This window comes from Mesitornis unicolor, unplaced genomic scaffold (assembly GCF_000695765.1).
Source record: "Mesitornis unicolor isolate BGI_N332 unplaced genomic scaffold, ASM69576v1 scaffold9621, whole genome shotgun sequence".
NCBI lineage: Eukaryota > Metazoa > Chordata > Aves > Mesitornithiformes > Mesitornithidae > Mesitornis > Mesitornis unicolor.
Window position 1 is genome coordinate 14,938 of NW_010164447.1, and position 16,870 is coordinate 31,807.

General features: G+C 37.3%; 1 protein-coding gene across 1 annotated transcript in view; it reads right to left on the bottom strand.

The window, feature by feature from the left end:
• EIF3A (eukaryotic translation initiation factor 3, subunit A) overlaps positions 1-16,870 on the bottom strand; it is a 27,484-nt gene that overhangs the window by 9,296 nt on the left and 1,318 nt on the right. Inside the window, exons 3-16 of the mRNA XM_010194321.1 lie at positions 14,923-15,086; positions 13,854-14,053; positions 12,766-12,974; positions 11,591-11,762; positions 10,485-10,589; positions 9,586-9,684; positions 8,756-8,872; positions 7,584-7,769; positions 4,731-5,078; positions 4,046-4,150; positions 2,576-2,689; positions 2,176-2,298; positions 1,122-1,275; positions 1-124 (exon numbers count right to left, since the gene is read on the bottom strand). The exon at positions 1-124 is cut by the window's left edge and continues 85 nt beyond it. Coding sequence (XP_010192623.1) covers positions 1-124; positions 1,122-1,275; positions 2,176-2,298; positions 2,576-2,689; positions 4,046-4,150; positions 4,731-5,078; positions 7,584-7,769; positions 8,756-8,872; positions 9,586-9,684; positions 10,485-10,589; positions 11,591-11,762; positions 12,766-12,974; positions 13,854-14,053; positions 14,923-15,086 — 2,220 coding nt within the window. The remainder of the gene's footprint in view (positions 125-1,121; positions 1,276-2,175; positions 2,299-2,575; positions 2,690-4,045; positions 4,151-4,730; positions 5,079-7,583; positions 7,770-8,755; positions 8,873-9,585; positions 9,685-10,484; positions 10,590-11,590; positions 11,763-12,765; positions 12,975-13,853; positions 14,054-14,922; positions 15,087-16,870) is intronic.

A 16,870-nucleotide genomic window follows, 5' to 3' on the forward strand; every position in this document is an offset into this window, starting at 1 on the left:
TCTATCTCCATTTCTCTTTGACGTTTTTTCTTCTCCAGTTCTTCCAGTTTTTTGACACGTTCCTGGTATTCACGCTGTTCCTGCTCACGTTTCTCACGCTCAATGCGTTCCTTTTCCTCACGCTCTGCAGTTAGAAAAGCAAACATTTCTAAAATAAATTCTGTTACTTTGCTGTATCCACAGAAGCGTTAGAAAATACAATCTCTCCCCTTTGGCTCCTTAAAAAGTAAGCATTTCACAGGATGCATTTAACTATAGAATCCATTTTCTGGAAGCATCCTAAATTTGAAGCAATAGGAAAAGAAGCCTTGATACATCCATTAACCTGACATCCTGAACAGCTGCCAGCGAGGAAGCAAAGAAAATTTTTCAATACCCAAACATTTATTCAAGGTCAAGACCACAACTGTGCCAGCTAAAACATCAGTAATTACAAGTATGGTACAGGATCCCTTCCTTAGAAAAGGTCAAAAAAAGTCAGCTACCAGTGTCAGAAATTTGATATTCAAGACTGCTTGGTTTCTGTCAGTTTGATTTTTGAATACTGCACAACTATGAGCTCTGATAAATAAAATCTTCATTTGCCAAGTGACAAGTAGGACAGAAATTTACCTTCCAGGGTACCTATCACCTCTTCTCCTCTTCAGCCTTGAACCAGGCTACCAGACAAAGCAATTCATAAAGAAAGGTGTCTGAGTTGCCTACAATTCTGGAATTCTCGATCTGACACCAATGTTCCCTCTCTATTCTCTTTAAGGTATAAACAAACAAGTGGACAGAACTCTAAACAAAAAATTAAGTCTTTGAGTTTAGTCACTAGCCCTTCTTACTTTATCTCCCCCTCTATCCATGTCTGGGAGAAGGAGAGGACAAGAAGCACTTATTTTCCTTTCCTCCTACAAAGCTTTACCTTCATCTCTATGCTGCATGGGTAAGCATTCAGAAGGTGCATCAGGTAAAATGTACAGTATCTAATAGCAATGAACGCAGTCCTCACCACTGACTGAAAACAGAGAGACTTTCTCCAATGTCGTGAAACAGGAAGACCAGAAGTCAGCTGCATACACACCTGGAATGGGTCAAGAACGCAAAGGATAAAATAATCACATTCTCAAATATACCTTTAAGCAGCTGTTCTTCTCGTAATCTTTGTTCTTCTTCCTCCTTTTCTCTGTAGTAAGTAATGCGCCTCTCTTCTTTGCGTTGTTTCTTGCGTTCCTCCAAACGATTACGCCTCTCTTCTGCTAACCGTTCCTGGAACTGCTTGAGTTTATCCTGAAGAACACAGAACACACGTGAAACCACCAGAACTGTGATGTTTAAGAGCCAGTTACACAAGTTGCTAAATCAAGCTGCACAACTTATTAACTCTGCTCCACTGAAAAACTGTTTGCCATTTTATCCTTTTTCTGCTATAAATTATACCTAAGAGAATATTCTCCTACTTAGATGAAAAGACAATCAGCATGAAATTTTAGTCCTTCATCTGCTTTTTCAGGAAATTAATCACCTGAATAGTAATTTACCTATACCTAAAATACATTACCTAAAGTTACTTCTACCACTGCAGAAAATCTTACGCAGTTACTTAGCTTGCTTTAACATGATACCTCTTTTTTACAAAACAAAACCAAAAACCTGACCAGTTCTTACTGCAACAGAGCCAAATAATCACAGCTACAAAACAGCCTCAGCAAATAGAAGTTTTGAAATGTAGAGCAAGAAACAAAGGCACAGTTCCTTCCCTGCCCTCATGGCCTAATTTGTTATTAAATTTTGCAATCATAAAATGTAACTTGAAGTTCCAAATAATTGGGCCATCTGTTTGAATCTGGAAATTACTTTGAAGGATTACAAAAAACCCCAAACCAGTAGGTAAGTATTTCTATTTCTTGGCTTTAATACTATTGTCAGCATTATTCCATCACCACAGTAAGTCCAAGTATTTCTACAGGTACAGCTGGCAGCTACCCAATGATCTCTTACTAACAGCTGCACTGAAATAATTTACTTATCTTCTATTTGCCAAATAAGCTATTCCAGAAGTTATGATTCCGTAATTCTGAGCCACTGCAGATACTAAATTGTTTCTAGTTGTCATGAAGAATCACTGGGTCACAAGTTTAGCTCCTCACTTTAGGGGAGTATTTTATTACAATACCGTATCTCATGTACCTCATAAACTGTTCGTCGTGATGCTTTGAGCCTGGCTTCAAACAAATCTCTATCCTCCAACATCCTTGAGAGTCTGTTCTTATGCTCAAGGGCTTTCTCACGCTCCAACTGCAAAGTGGTGATCTGAAAATAGATAATGTACAAAGTATTACAGATTAAAATCTGACTATATATTTGCATTCAATCTACCTCAGCCACTAGAAATTATCTTTTCTTCTTTCAGATCCAAGACAGAAGATATTGCTGTGCTCAATGAAATTGCAAAGCTAATACTTCATTCTTCGTATCAACTTTTTCCCTTCTTTCCTTGGATAAAGCTGGAGAAAAAAAAGACAGTGCAAAACCCACTGTTTTTCATTCAACACCAATGGATTTTAGCATCTGAACAAAAAATGCTTACCCTTTCTTCTTCCTGTTGCTCCCACAGCTCCATATCATGCACTCTTTGCTCCTCATATGCAGTCTTTATTAAAGGAATTTCTTCTAAGCGCTTCGCTCTTTCAAAATAGTCAATCTAAATAAAGATAACGTACCTTTAGCATGTCATAATGCAAAGCCCAAATCTGGAAGACTCAATCTGCAGCATCCCCCAAAGAAAACTTTGATATCTGGAGACTTCGCCAATAAATCTGATAAATTATTGTATATAAGAACCACCACGCTGGACCTCATCAAAGGTCCACCTAACCAAGAACCTGCCTCTACCACTGGCAACTAAGTGCACTCCTAGGAAAGGATGCAAGAATAGGGGAAGACATATTTACATACACACTCTCTCAGCATCATCAGTTTTCAGTTCCCAGCATTTCCATAGAATTACAGAATATCAGGTTGGAAGGGACCACAAGGATCATCAAGTCCAACCTCTCAAGGTAAAAGTATCATTTAAATGAGGTAAGTCAGCACCCTGTCAAGCTGACTCTTAAAACTGACCAGTGTAGGGGAATTTATCACTTCCCCTGGGAGATCGTTCCAATGTCTGATTGATCTCATGGTAAAAAAATTTCTTCTGGAGTTCAATCAGAATCTCTCCAGAAGCACCTTGTGTCCATTACCCCTCATCTTTTCCATGTGACTGTGTTGAACGTTTTGGGGTTTTTTTTAATTTAGTAGGCATTGGTGGATTTCTCCTCTTGTCCTTTTGAACTCAAAGAGGCTTTTCACATACAATAACATATTTTGGAAAGAACTCCTCTGTGCCTATGGCTCCCAACACAAAGACCTGCCTTCTACCTACAAATAATTCTGAATCTGGCTCCTACTAGCTTCATTTCGTGCTTTCTAGTTCACTATCCCTTGCAGCGCAAGAACAACTGCTCCCCATGGTCGGCTGTTACGACAGGTACACCCTTATGAACTGCTACCACATCCTCTCTAGAAATTGTTCAGACGTAAGGGTACTATTTCACATTTCTCACACAGAAGCCAAACCACATCACGATAATTCCTGTTCTTCCTCTTAAATTTCCAGTTCAACTGCATCCTTTCAGAGATAAAAAAGACCAGAGCTGCTGACAGTGCTCGAGATGCAGAAGGCCCACATTCTCATTGCTAAGAACATTAAGTTTGGAGCCCATCATTTAATATGTAAAGCTAAAGACTAGGGGATTTTTTTTACCACTTTTAAAAAAATATTTTGTATCTATCTAAACAGAACATCATTTAAAGACTCCTCTTTCAAATCAAATACTAATTTTTCAAATCAACTCCATTGGTTTATAACATATTTACTTTTTTTTTTAGTCTCAATAACATTTTTAACACCAGTATTTTTTATCTATATCTATCTATATATGTATCAATACAGGAGTTCACAATCACTAACTAAAGCATTGTATAGACATGGCTTTGTACCCTTTCTACTTTGTACCTTTTTCTCCTGATTCTTCAGACGTTCCTGAAGTTCTTTCTTTTCTTTTTCCAGCTGTTCAACTTGTTTAGCCATAATGAAGTCAGGATCCAGTTCTTCCAGATCCTACAACCAAGTAAAGTTATCAATACAAAATAAAGCAAATATTTTTTTTGTTACAAACGCGGATTATTTATTCATTTAAGCTTCTCTACAATTCTCCCCTTAACTTTTAAATGAATTTACTTCAGAAACATTCTCAGTTTCTCTTCCTTTCTTGTAACTTGTATTTTATTTTTTAAAAACTCTAAAGTATTTGTATCTTGATTTTTAATTGAGACACAGGCCAGGTGCTACGAAATTGGATCTGCAGGTCTACTTTATATTTCAGATACCGTTTAAGTGACAAGGAGGGGAATAAACCCACAAAGAAACAAAACAAAAAAAAAAACCACACGCACCAAAAAGGAGATGGACTTAATTTCTCCAGGTAAAAAATGTCCTGTACAAACTCAGAATTAAGGTTTACTTAAATATTTAATTTGTTTAACAGTGTAAGTGTTAACCTGTCTTACTTTTAAGAGAGATTGCTTATATGGCCAGTTACTGTATAAAACGAGTGAAAAACATGAAATTCAGGCAGCCCAGTAATGTAGCACCACAAGTATTAGGAAGACTCTCAAAACTTCAGGAAGAAGTTACCTACCTCAATATCAATATCTTTAAAAGCTTTGGCTCCCAGTTCAGTCTTCTTGATCTGCTCCAGGCGCTCACGAACAGTCTTCTTTTTGATCTGCTCATGCTCTTGCAGGATACGCTCCTTCTCTCTTTCCTTCGCCTCCTGGCGCAGTCTCTCTTCTTCAGCTTTTCGGACTTTTTGTAGTTCTGCTTCACGTTGTTCCAGTTCTTCTTTTTCACGCTGAATGTTTAGACTTTCAAGGCGCTCTTTTCTTTCCTCTATAGTCTGACGACGTGCAAGAATACGCTGATGCTCCTTTCTTGAATTTTTTAAGAAGGCAGTGACTGCCAGCTGATGTTGCTCTTCCTTCTCTTGCTGAATTGAAATTAAGGATAAGACAATGATGTATACAGCATCTCTTTAAGAAGGCAGAAAGCACAGCAAATGTTTCTCAAGGAAAATTCAAAGTTAGTTTTAGTTTTATTCTCCAAACTTGTCAACGTTTTAGAACTGCAACTATAATGGCAAATCTAATCACTCGGACGAGGTGGTATCAACTGACCAAGAAAACACGTGCAAATAAAGTTGTTTGTATCAGACAGCGCTCTGCAAGACATCATAGGTATGATATTTACATCTTTTTCTGACCAAAAATACTACATACCCATATGTTAGCAATATCTAAGAGTCTAACTGAAAGGGGGTAGAGGGCATCAGTCTTGTTTGTCTTTGCACGTGTTAGCAAGTACAGCACCACATGTGCTTCAAGGTTTGTTTTTTCCCAAACACATCAACATAAGAGAAAAATATCCTAATGAAAAGGTGGAGTTGTGCCAGCTCTGGGAGCTGCCCACTTGAATCACTCCAGCAAGCAGCAAAACACTGCAGCCCCATCAGTTCGCTACACTCGCTCAGTCACGCTGCTCTTGAAACATGAGCTGGCTCAGAGGTATTTTTAGTCATCTCTCACTTCTAGGGCATTCAACAAAAACACTGCAACATCCATACCGAAACATTCATGCTTTGTTGCAGATCTGTAAGCACTTAAAAGATAAGTGGAGGTGCCAGAGACACAGAAATGAAGCTTTAGATTAAATTAGTGACTTTGTAAATTATAAAAAATTTGACAGAAATAAAAAGTTTTTAAGCATTTGAAAAAAAGCGAAGTCTCTATTTGAATAGCAAAGGAACAAAGGTTATGAACTTGTTCTAGAGCTTCTCTAACCACATGATCGATATCACTGTACTTTAATTTTACAAGCATAATTACTAGCATTTATGTCATATTCAGCTAATTGTACTAACATGTCAAGTATAAAACTACCTGCCATTTCTATCCATGAATGCACAAATAAAGCACTTTTCTTTCTTTTAAACCAACAATTCACCTGTCCAGTATCAATAATAAAACCTTTTGAGGGTAAAATCTACATGGAAGAATTTTGATCTTAAACACTATAAAACAGCTAGTGTTATGTTCAAGCTAACACTAGTAAGCTACCATTAGGTGTCACGACACAGTTCTACTTTGTGTGTTTATATTTTAAGAATATTACTCAATATTTCAACCTCGATAAGGTCTAACATGGACATCTTGCCATCAGCCTTTTTTCCATAAGCAAAAATTATTTTCTCTGTTAGCTTTAAAATCTTTCTTTCATAAACATGAAGCAGAACACAAATTACCACTGCTCTTTTAAGAGAGGTGAAATTTAACTTGCCACAATCAAAGCACGCTCAAAATCCGAGAGTGATTTACACTTTGTTCCAGAGGGCTCTGGAGAACCTGAAATGTGAGCTCATCCGTGAGTCCAACCTTGAAGCCAACAGCCCCAGTGAGGAGGACAGGGAGGGACAAGGACAGGTCACTCCTGGAGTTTTGGGATCTTTTGTTCGTGTTTAGATTCCACTACCAAGTTACATTCCAGGTTCTTCATAACAGCAGTTTCTCCAGGAAGAATAAAGAAAGCAGGCTCTTGGATTTTCAAAAAATGCATGCAAAACTTTAAACAAATCCTAGCTCTGCGGGCCCATCTATGGCTAAGTTATGATTTGGTATATCCTAAATCTGAGATATGCAAGGCTGGCAATTTTAACTTGGATGCCTTGTGTACATTTTGACATGATTTTAGTTACAAACAAACACAAACTAGTTGGGTGCATTTAAGAATAATTTCTTATTCTTCACAAGAACAAATAGCTGACTACCACTAGGCTGAAAAAAAATTAAAAAAAAGGTACATCTAATCTGAGAAAACACATTCATTAAAATATAATCTTTGGTATAAAGTGTTGAGTTAATAGCTTATGTTTCTACTTAATCCACAAATATATAAATGCAGCCCATCATTCCTGCCAAATTGTATGAGATCATTTACCACAAATGCTATGAAAAACAGAGCAGCACGCTTCTGAAAATAAGTGAACCTACAAAAGCACGAATCTCTACCTACTCAAATCCTTGCAATGCCATGTTAAATTAATCAGGAAAGGCATTGAGCTATCCAATATGTCAAGGAAAGGGAAACCAAGTAACTCCTTGGTGTAATATTCAAGTATGATCTCACAAATTCAAAACAAGCTTGTCTTGCTAAACCAGAAAATTTAGATCTATTCGAACAAGTGAGAACATAGCAGATGCAGAAGGATACTTTGTCATTAAGAAATACATTAATAATAGACTGCATTTGTATACAGTAACACTTCAAGGATCAATTACTTGTTCTGAAGGGAGAGGACAGCAGTAACAGTATTGATTACCACTGCACTGAAAACAGGTTACTGGAGTGAGCAGGCTCATAAGGCTGCATAAGGGCAACAGATAAACATCATAAAACGTTGTGTGTTTGTTAACATTTTCAAAAAATTAAAGTTGCATACCATTAAGTGAGGAGGCTTAATGACTGCAAGAGCCTTCGCCAGAGCTGAGGACATGGCAGTCAGTTGATTTCTGATTTGCTCAGAAGGCATGCTTTGTAGTTGAGGGCCTAGTGGAGCATCTTCTCTAGTACTGTAATTCAAATCTGAGCCAAAGCTCAATGTCCGGGTTGTATGATCAAGGCGAACCTTTGTAAAAAAGAAAAATAAAAAGAAGAAAAAGGCACATGTTATTTCTTTTAAATAATTTCTCTGTTGCTCCGCCTATGACCAATACGAGTCAACACAAGCTCTAAGCAGAAAATACTTTTTAAAAAAAAGTTTTAGCCCTAAGAGAAATGCCGAATTAGTAAAAGTCGCAGTGTGAATAAAATTGTTTAATTTCCAGAGTTTATTAAAAAAAAAAAAAAATCACCAGAATAGTCTGAACTTGCAATGATTCTACGAAACAAACACTGTATGACAAGTCATTCTTGTATCTTCCTCCACATTAGCAACATACAAAACAAGAATCTTGATTTTATGGCAGACAACTTCAACACATCTAAAATATAAGCTGAAGTTGCGTGTTAACCTAAATGAATTAACTCAGCTTTCTCTAAAAAGCTAAATGGTAATTACTAAGCAATCTCAAGACTACTTGTATCTTAACACCAGCTTAAACATTTCCTTACAGGTTGGCACTTAGTACAGACAACTTCACCAATCTTCAACAGCAGCTGAAATAGCTCAGGCATGAGTGCACATTTCAGACACTGGTGTTCTAACCAGTCACTTGGTTAGACAAAACCAAACATCAAGGACTGCTATCTCTTCAGTCCTGCACAACTAATTTAGCATAGCCAGAAAGTTGCATCCCCGTTTGTTAGCCTTGCTTAAGGACATGCTGGACTAAATGGCTGGGGCGCACAGGGCAAGTTTCAGCAAATTTTATTTTCACTTTTGCTTGTACTGGACTTACATTAATGGTTGTTGACCTAAATCAAAACTACACACCAGAATGCAAATCATCAGCTCTTAAAATACTGGCACATGCACCTTTTTAACTCTAGTTCACCTCCATCTATCAGAACCAATTGTGTTCCCTGAGTTCAACAACAACCAGTTTGTTTTCATCCAATGTAATACCCATGAATCCATACATCATTTCACAGAAGTCTTTTGACAGCTCTTACTTGTAAGTCACAATGTCTGGCTGCATCAACAATACTACGTTCCAGCTGGAAAGCATCAACAAAAGGAACCAGGGTAGACAGACGAGAAAATTCAATGCTTTGATAAATCTGGGCCACCTGTATGGGAAGGGAAACATTAGGCACTTTTCCTCATTAAAAACAGATCAGAAACAGAAGTTGTTGTACGGGCTCTAAAGCTAACTTACTAAATCATCAATAAATGAAAGTATACATATTAATACAATTACAAATACTCCTTCGGGATTTTACTTCTGTACTGTATTCGGCTTACCTAAGATTAAATGCCATTCCTGAATGGCTTCTTTGTATGAAGGAGACTGGCAGCAGTAACTACATACAGCTATGCTGCTAATTAGCCTTCAATTACTGCTTTAGCACATCAGAAATAACACTGCTCATCACTCGTAACGAAAGCAGGTCAATGAAATGTGCATTTCATAAAACACGTAGACGCAAAAACCAAACCAAAACCAAGACATCCCACCCAGCCCCTACTTCAAAAAAAAAAAAAAGTTTTAAGAAACTATGAATTACCTTAAATAAAACATCATAGATCCATAGTGAATAAAATCTAGGCAAGAGATTATGCTACTGTATGCAACCACTATTAAGTATAGCTACTACAGCTGTACCTAAATCACGTACAGACATGAAGATACAGGTTATACACTGGAAAAAAAAATTTCAAAATCATAATGCTCTCCTATTCAATGGAAACAATTTACTGTTGGAAATTTCCAACTTAATATTCTTCTAAAGCACCTTCTAATTTATGTAAACTTATGAACACACATTTCCTGTATTCGTACCTGCTGCAGAAGGCGAAGAATGGTGTTGTTTTGCAGGTGAGGAACATACAGCTGCAGTTCAGGTTCCTTTTCAGCTTGGTCTTTCACCCAGTTCAGAACCTAACAAAATTCTGAAAAGTTACTCTATCTGCATCAACCCTTAAAAACAACATTAAAGTACAAAGCATGGTTCTTAAATACTTCCAGTCCACAGTTTATGAAACGACAGCCCTTCTGTCCAGATACTACACTGTTTTACTGAAGCGTATCTTCTGATCACACCACTTTTATTTATAATGGATAACTAACTTTTTTTTTGTACGAAGGCGACTGACAGTACTGGCAACATTTACCACACTGCTAATTTACCTTCAAGTTCTTTTTAGCACCTCAAATATCTTTGTTCCTACTATCAAAGAAAAAGAACATGATGTGCTTCATCAATTGCAGAATTTACATTAACCTTATCAACACCTCTCACATTATTTTACCTCACAATACTCTAAATTTTAATAGTAAAGACAGACACTGGCATATTTTTCCACTTCCCGCACAACCCACTGCCATGCATTTGCACATGTGCACAGAGTTTTCTCATTTCTGCATCTTTAAACAAAATTTAACGCAGCATCATCTCCACAAAAACAAGACCTTCTGATATGTTCCCAACACTCTGGACCTTTATAGGGGCCCTCTGAATAGCACGACAGAGACCTGCATGAATTTCCATTCTATTCCAATAATTTGGTGTACTCTGTGTATCAGATGTTAGTACATGTCATTGTAATGGCATTTGACCAAAGAAAGCCTACCACTGAAAATTCTGGCAATGGAGGCAGCTAGCTGGCATTTACCACAAATCAATACTGAAATATCAGACTATTAGGCCAGAGCGATGCACACAGAGCTATAAAACTTACCTTGCTGACACGGCCACACAACTTGAGCGGGTGAAAGTCTACTTCAAGCCAATTGTAAAGTTCTTTCACTTCTGGAACAACATATTGCACTACGTTGAACCTTACCTGCAGTCAACAAAAAAATCCAAAGATCTCAAAATAAATACAACATTCTAATAGTTACGCTTTAAGAATTTTATATTAAAGAAGTGACACCACATGTACCTTTTAATACAGGAGACCACTTATTTTGTATTACAGTATTCTTAATTGCAGTGACAATAACTACATTACACCACATAACTGTATGTAAAAATGGAAAAGTAGACAAAACACATATAAACAAGATTAAATATTTAGACTAGAGTATCACCCCCAACATAATAGCAATTTCTAAGACACAAGTCCTACTATCCAAACTAAAACCACACATCTTAGTTCATGAGTAAACTTCTGTAGCCTTAACTGTGGTTTTAAGGCAAACTGGAGAGGTACCAGAAGACGAATAAACACAAATTATAAAATGAATGTTGAATGTAAGTTTCAGGCATGCATGCAAATGACTGCAAGAAATTGAAACATCCTCTGAAAATATTTAACTATGATTGAATGCCTAATTTGTTTATGAATATGTGGGAAGGTAAGAAAATAGATAAATCTAGCCATCCTTTAAAGTAAACACCAGGAAGTTTTCATAATCACTTAGGTCCTTACAGTCTGCCATTTGGTATCTGACCTGTGCTTATCCAAAATACATTTAAAAGAGGAAAAGAAACACTTAGTTCAGTTAATTACACTTCAGAGTTGGGGGGGGAAGTTTTGAGCTTACAACCCTTTTCAGACCCCCCCGAGTTTCAAAACAAGATTTGTTGCTTGAGTAACATTAATGACAATATTGAATCTGACTCCAGTACACCCAAGTACTCAAGGCCTCCCCCGTTATTGCTGCCATTTCCCAGCAGCCCTCCTTGTGAACCTGAAATCTTAACACCATCCCCAAGTCATACAGTTAACCATATAGCTGTTTGGCCTGCTGTCCCGTAACTAAGCACAGTGCTCTAGAAGCAAGACAGTCCAAAAAGAGAACTCAATGTTTAGAAGCTGCTCATCTGAACACCACTACCTACCATATCATTAATGAGACTGGCACGTGTGGGTGGAGCCTGCAGACCCAGCAGGGTGGCCAGCCGCCGCTGTTTCTCAACGATGATGCCGTCCATATCCAGAAGGCGAGCGATATCGGTTCTCTCAGGAGTTATAGGAATTGAGAGAGTGGCCAAAAGGACTCGAGTAGACATCCTGTTGACAAAGTATAACCGCAAAAGATGAACTGCAAGAGAATGCTCATTAGTACCTTTTCACATGTGTCAATTCAAGAGTCAGATTGAGTGGCATTCTTGACACAAAACTGTGTAAAAATGCCAGTAATAACAAAAAAGATGCCAACTGCACAGGAAGAGTATAGAATGCAATGATCTCCAGTAACCAGGGGCAAGATTTTTATAACTTTTCATTATTTACATGCATGGGTATATACATAAGTATATACACACAGAAATGATAAAGAAATTTAAGCTGCCTCTGTAAATATCAAAATACTATAAAGTAATGAAAACAGCAGAAAGTAGCACCTTTAAAGACTTATTTTAGCTGCAAATCCTTACGCGTCACTTTGACTGCACTGATTTTTAAAATTTACTGTGCAAGCCAGACGTACCTTTTCATGTAACAATACAGATGGCACTAAATATTTAAATTCTGACTTTCATATCCATATGAAAAGGAATATAAGAATTTTCACAGAGTATTTATTCCCACCAGATTCTGATTCAATACAGGACTGTACATGAACTTCAGAGGCTAATGCAGTCAATTATTCTACATGTCTTGCCAGTATCATACTTATTACAAAAAAAACTAAAGGCCATTTGTCTATACAGACTTTTATATATTAAGGGAAGGTTTATACTAGTTATAATGAAATCTTGTGAAATAAATACCACCACTCAGAAGAGAAAAAGGAAGGAAAACACAGATACTTATTAATTTGCTTAGCTCCCCAGTCAGTAACAGAGAAGGATGCTTAACTACAGCGATCCTGATGTTTACATTATTTACACTGTAGCTTTGTAAAATATCCTTCTTGCTCTTGGTTTCTTTTGAGGCAATTAGTACTGGCCTCTTTAAGCAGAGCTCCTCACAGCCATATAAGTCATCTGCTTCTTTTGGGGTACAATTTAGTTTATTTGTGAAGCTGCAGGGTTAAAAATAGTCTAATATCACAATAAACATCTTTCCCCACCTCTGCATCTCCTCTTGTGTGAGATTCTTTCGCATTTCTCTTGATAAGTGATAAAGTCGGTGAAGCGTGGATGCATGAAAAAGAGCATTTCCTGATTTCCAGAAGACTGTTGAAACTTTGTGATAGTAATTTGCCATCAGTTGTGGTTTGGGTGGTTTCTTAGACAGTGCAAATAGCCCATGAATATCCTCCACTGCTTTGAAGGCTTCCTAAAAGACCAAATACACTACTTTTAGGAAGTTTTTTGCAACTCTGCCCAAAAAGGAAAAAATATACATTCACTAATGGTTATATATTTAATACCACTGAAAACTGTGATCTTCAGTTTTGCCAGCTACAAGAAATGAAATACTTCTTCCTAATAAAGAAATTATTTGGGCATACTGCAGATGCATTAACTCTATCTGCTTATCTACTACTTACCATTTTTCATAAAAATCATTGTTTTTCTAGTAAAAAATGGATATAGTTTCCCTAAAAATACATAGAATCTTGGAAATGTCTTACATTTAATTATTTACATACTTGAAAAGGAAACAACAGAGAACATTCTCCAAATTCACAAAACTAAAATACAAAAACTTTGGCTTTTTAAGGAATTTGACATTATAAAGACTGCGAAAGCAAAACACCTCTTTGAAAAATGTGTTTTGATAGTGCCCTCACTGGCTAGACACTAATGTAATTTAACTAGCGATGGTGGGACCCCAGCCCAATAACAGGCTTTACCATTGACCAACCTCTTCCCAGTGATCTCTTCTAGTTCAAAGGCAAGCAAAATGACAGAGGTGAAGGTGTCATCATCAATGTCTCATATTCACAACTCAAAACTACTTCAGCCACTTTACCACTAACTACTACCACCAGAAGCTTGGCCTTTGAAAGTGCTATGCAAAACCAGCAAATCCAGGAACATCAGACTAAGTATTCAGTACACATGTAGTACCACATTCAAGATACTAAAACTTTATTTTTTAGCTATTATCCTGTCTTTACCTTGGAGTATACAGCATGAAACATGATCTGCGTGGAACAGATTCTGGAAAGGCTGAAGACTAGAGTGTGATTACAGGAGCCCTGCTGCATACCTGCCACAGCTCCATGCTAATAGCACTGTCGAGCTGCACAAGCCTGGTCTCCAGGTGCATGGACTGGCTGTCAGGGTTGTTGAGGTTGATTGCTGTGCTTTGGTTATGGTGACGCTGGATCTGCCCCAAATGCATTCGCAGGTTATCACAGAGTTTACGGAACTCAGCTTTACGGGTGTACTGCAGGCAGAACTTAAAAGCTGCGAAAATGAACAATATAAATTAAGAATGCTCACTAACAGTGACTTCATGGTGACTGCAAATGCAAGTCAAACATGTAAATCAGTACATTTCAAAACTCTTCATCTGCAGTCCAAAGACGCATCAAACAAGATGCAATCTGTCACGCATAATGAGTAAGTGACAACTGACAATGCAGAGCACTTCCATCTTGACCTCAAAAACTGAAGATGCTTTGACATAATTAAGCTCAAGGAGCAAAGGGAATACTCTGAGCCTCTTTAAAAATGTTCTAATTTAAGTACTGATTCGAGCTTTTATTTTGAACTAAATGCAAATAAAATTCTGTGAATTGCATGAATTCAGGTTTTGGCTTTGTAAAATGTGGGGAAAAGTAAGTCATCTAAATACAGTAAAGGTAAACTAAGCTTTCAAATGACTGGAAATGACACAGGAAAAAAAATTGTCTTTGACCCAGTAGTTCCTCTCAAAACTGTTCTTGCTTTGCCACTGTCACTCTGAAAATTCTAAGGTATCTATACCAGAAACAGGCAGAAAAAGTAAGTCTCAATGTTGTAGCACAAAGGCTTAAACACAATAAAGCACCCAGAACTCACATGACTTATCTTTCCTGGTGTACTTGCACATTTTGGATCCAGAGTTAAAAATCAGATACACTCTTTTTTCAAAAATACAGAGCCCTAAGTTCTCCATACAAAGGAAAATACTTTTCCTTTATAGTATGTGTACACATGCTTAAGAGATGGATGTATTTCCAACTCTGAAACAATATCCAAATAGAAATAATCTTTAACTTTCTAGTTTGACAGGATGTAATAAGGAAGTCCTACATCTCATTATACTCTAACTTTCCATTTTCTCAACTTACCTTGCTGTGCAATATCATGGTACAGGCGTTCCACTCGAGAATTATTTCTGAGAAGATCCAAACATTGTCTGTATGATTCCCATAGAAATTTAACCCAGGGTGTCAAAAGCAGTCGATCAGTACGATCCTGAGTGTCTTCTCCACTTACAGCACTCAAAAGAACACTACAGTTGGGGTGGGGGGTAAGGAAAAAAAAGTGGTTTATTCCCCACAATTCTCACCATTTTTTCTTATTAAGATCTAAGATGAGACTGGACAAATCTGAACAGTTAATCACTGCTCAACAGTTTATTGCTTATTTTAAAATTGGTCCCTCAGACGTCTCCCTTTTCCTTTAAAGGATGTAGATAATTTTTCTTGCTGTTAAGTTTCAAACTTCGGCCCATGCATGTATGACTGATATGTACAAGCTCCAGAGATAAGAGATGGCAGGAGCTTTTGTACCCTTCACATGAGTAAGCCAACGAAAACTAATTCCAGGATTTTCACATTCCTTCTACTCCAGGGAGCTGCACACTGTACCTCTGTTAGACTCAAATATCACTGTCTCCTCAGATACTTTCCTACTTGCTGAAACTTCCTTTTTGGTCACCACCAATGCTGCCAGAGAGCTCACTTCTTGCTGATACACGACACAAGCAACATGCGCCTTGCAATCTGCAGACATTAGAAACTAGAACACTTACATTAAATTATCAAATCCTTTAAAAATCCTGACATGAAAAAGACACTTAACGATGTCAGAAGTAAGATACAACAGTCTTGCATTTAGCGGCCACAACTGCATTTCTTCATTCACAGAAACACAAGATTGGAAAGGATTTCCAAGACACAGAGAAATGCATTGCTATGGCCCACACGATTCCTTTCTCCTCAGAAGTCCACCCAGCATGGCAAACTTACAAAGAATCACCTTCCCTAAGTCTTCATTTTCTAAATCTTTTTTGAACTATGTTTTTAATATAAACTCTGAACTTGTCTATCTCTCTTCTACTACACTGCTTCCAGTTCTAATTTACTCCCTTGAGTGTTAGTACTACATACAATATTAAAGATGACATTTCACCAGTGTCTTCTCCAACAGACCAAGCAGTGAATCCAGCAAAAAGAGTACAAGAAGTCTAGAAAACAAGACCTAAAAACACTAAAGAAATTGTGGTTGTTCAGATAAAGCAGTGTGACTGAAAAAGACATTTTCTAGTCTTATTATATAAAAGAGAACAAGGAAAAGAGCAGTCAGTCAGTCCTCAGTGTCTAACTATTAGTGGGATTCCTCTGTACAAAGACTATTTCAGGCAGTGGAAATAATACGAAAGGCACTGCCATCCTGGAACAACCACTGAAATCTGTAACCTTCTCGTTCTTTGCAACCAGTGAGCTCCCAACTTCCACCAGAGAGCCTTGCTGCTAACATGTAAATCCACAGCCTTCTACTGCGTGTCTTTTTGAGTTTTATTAGACTACTGTAACTCATAGTGACAATGGCCTCTACTTTGATAAATTCTTCCAATGTTCTATCATCAGTAGATACAACTTCGACTTTTTTAGTTTCTGTGCCGAGATTTTAATTGAAAGAATTCTCACTAACTTCACTCTTGCTTCATCTCTCCTATCATCGTTACACATCATCAGTTTCTCACTGGACAATGTCTTAGTCCCCTTCCAATTCAACTGCAAACATCCCTTCTGGTGTGGTAACAACAGCTTTGCTTTTCCCCAGGTTACACTGCTAGCATTTCTTGAATCTAAAAAATTAAATTACCAAATAGAATTCTAACATAATCAGATGTCATTTACCCTTTGGAAAGCCTCGTCTGAACTTTATTTTTAACCACCATTTTTCCTACAATTCTTCACTTATATCTGAAGAACCTTCTCTTACTTCTTTTGACATATTCTGCAAGTTTTAATTTGGTTTGACTTATGGAAATTTTATTTTATTCCCTAC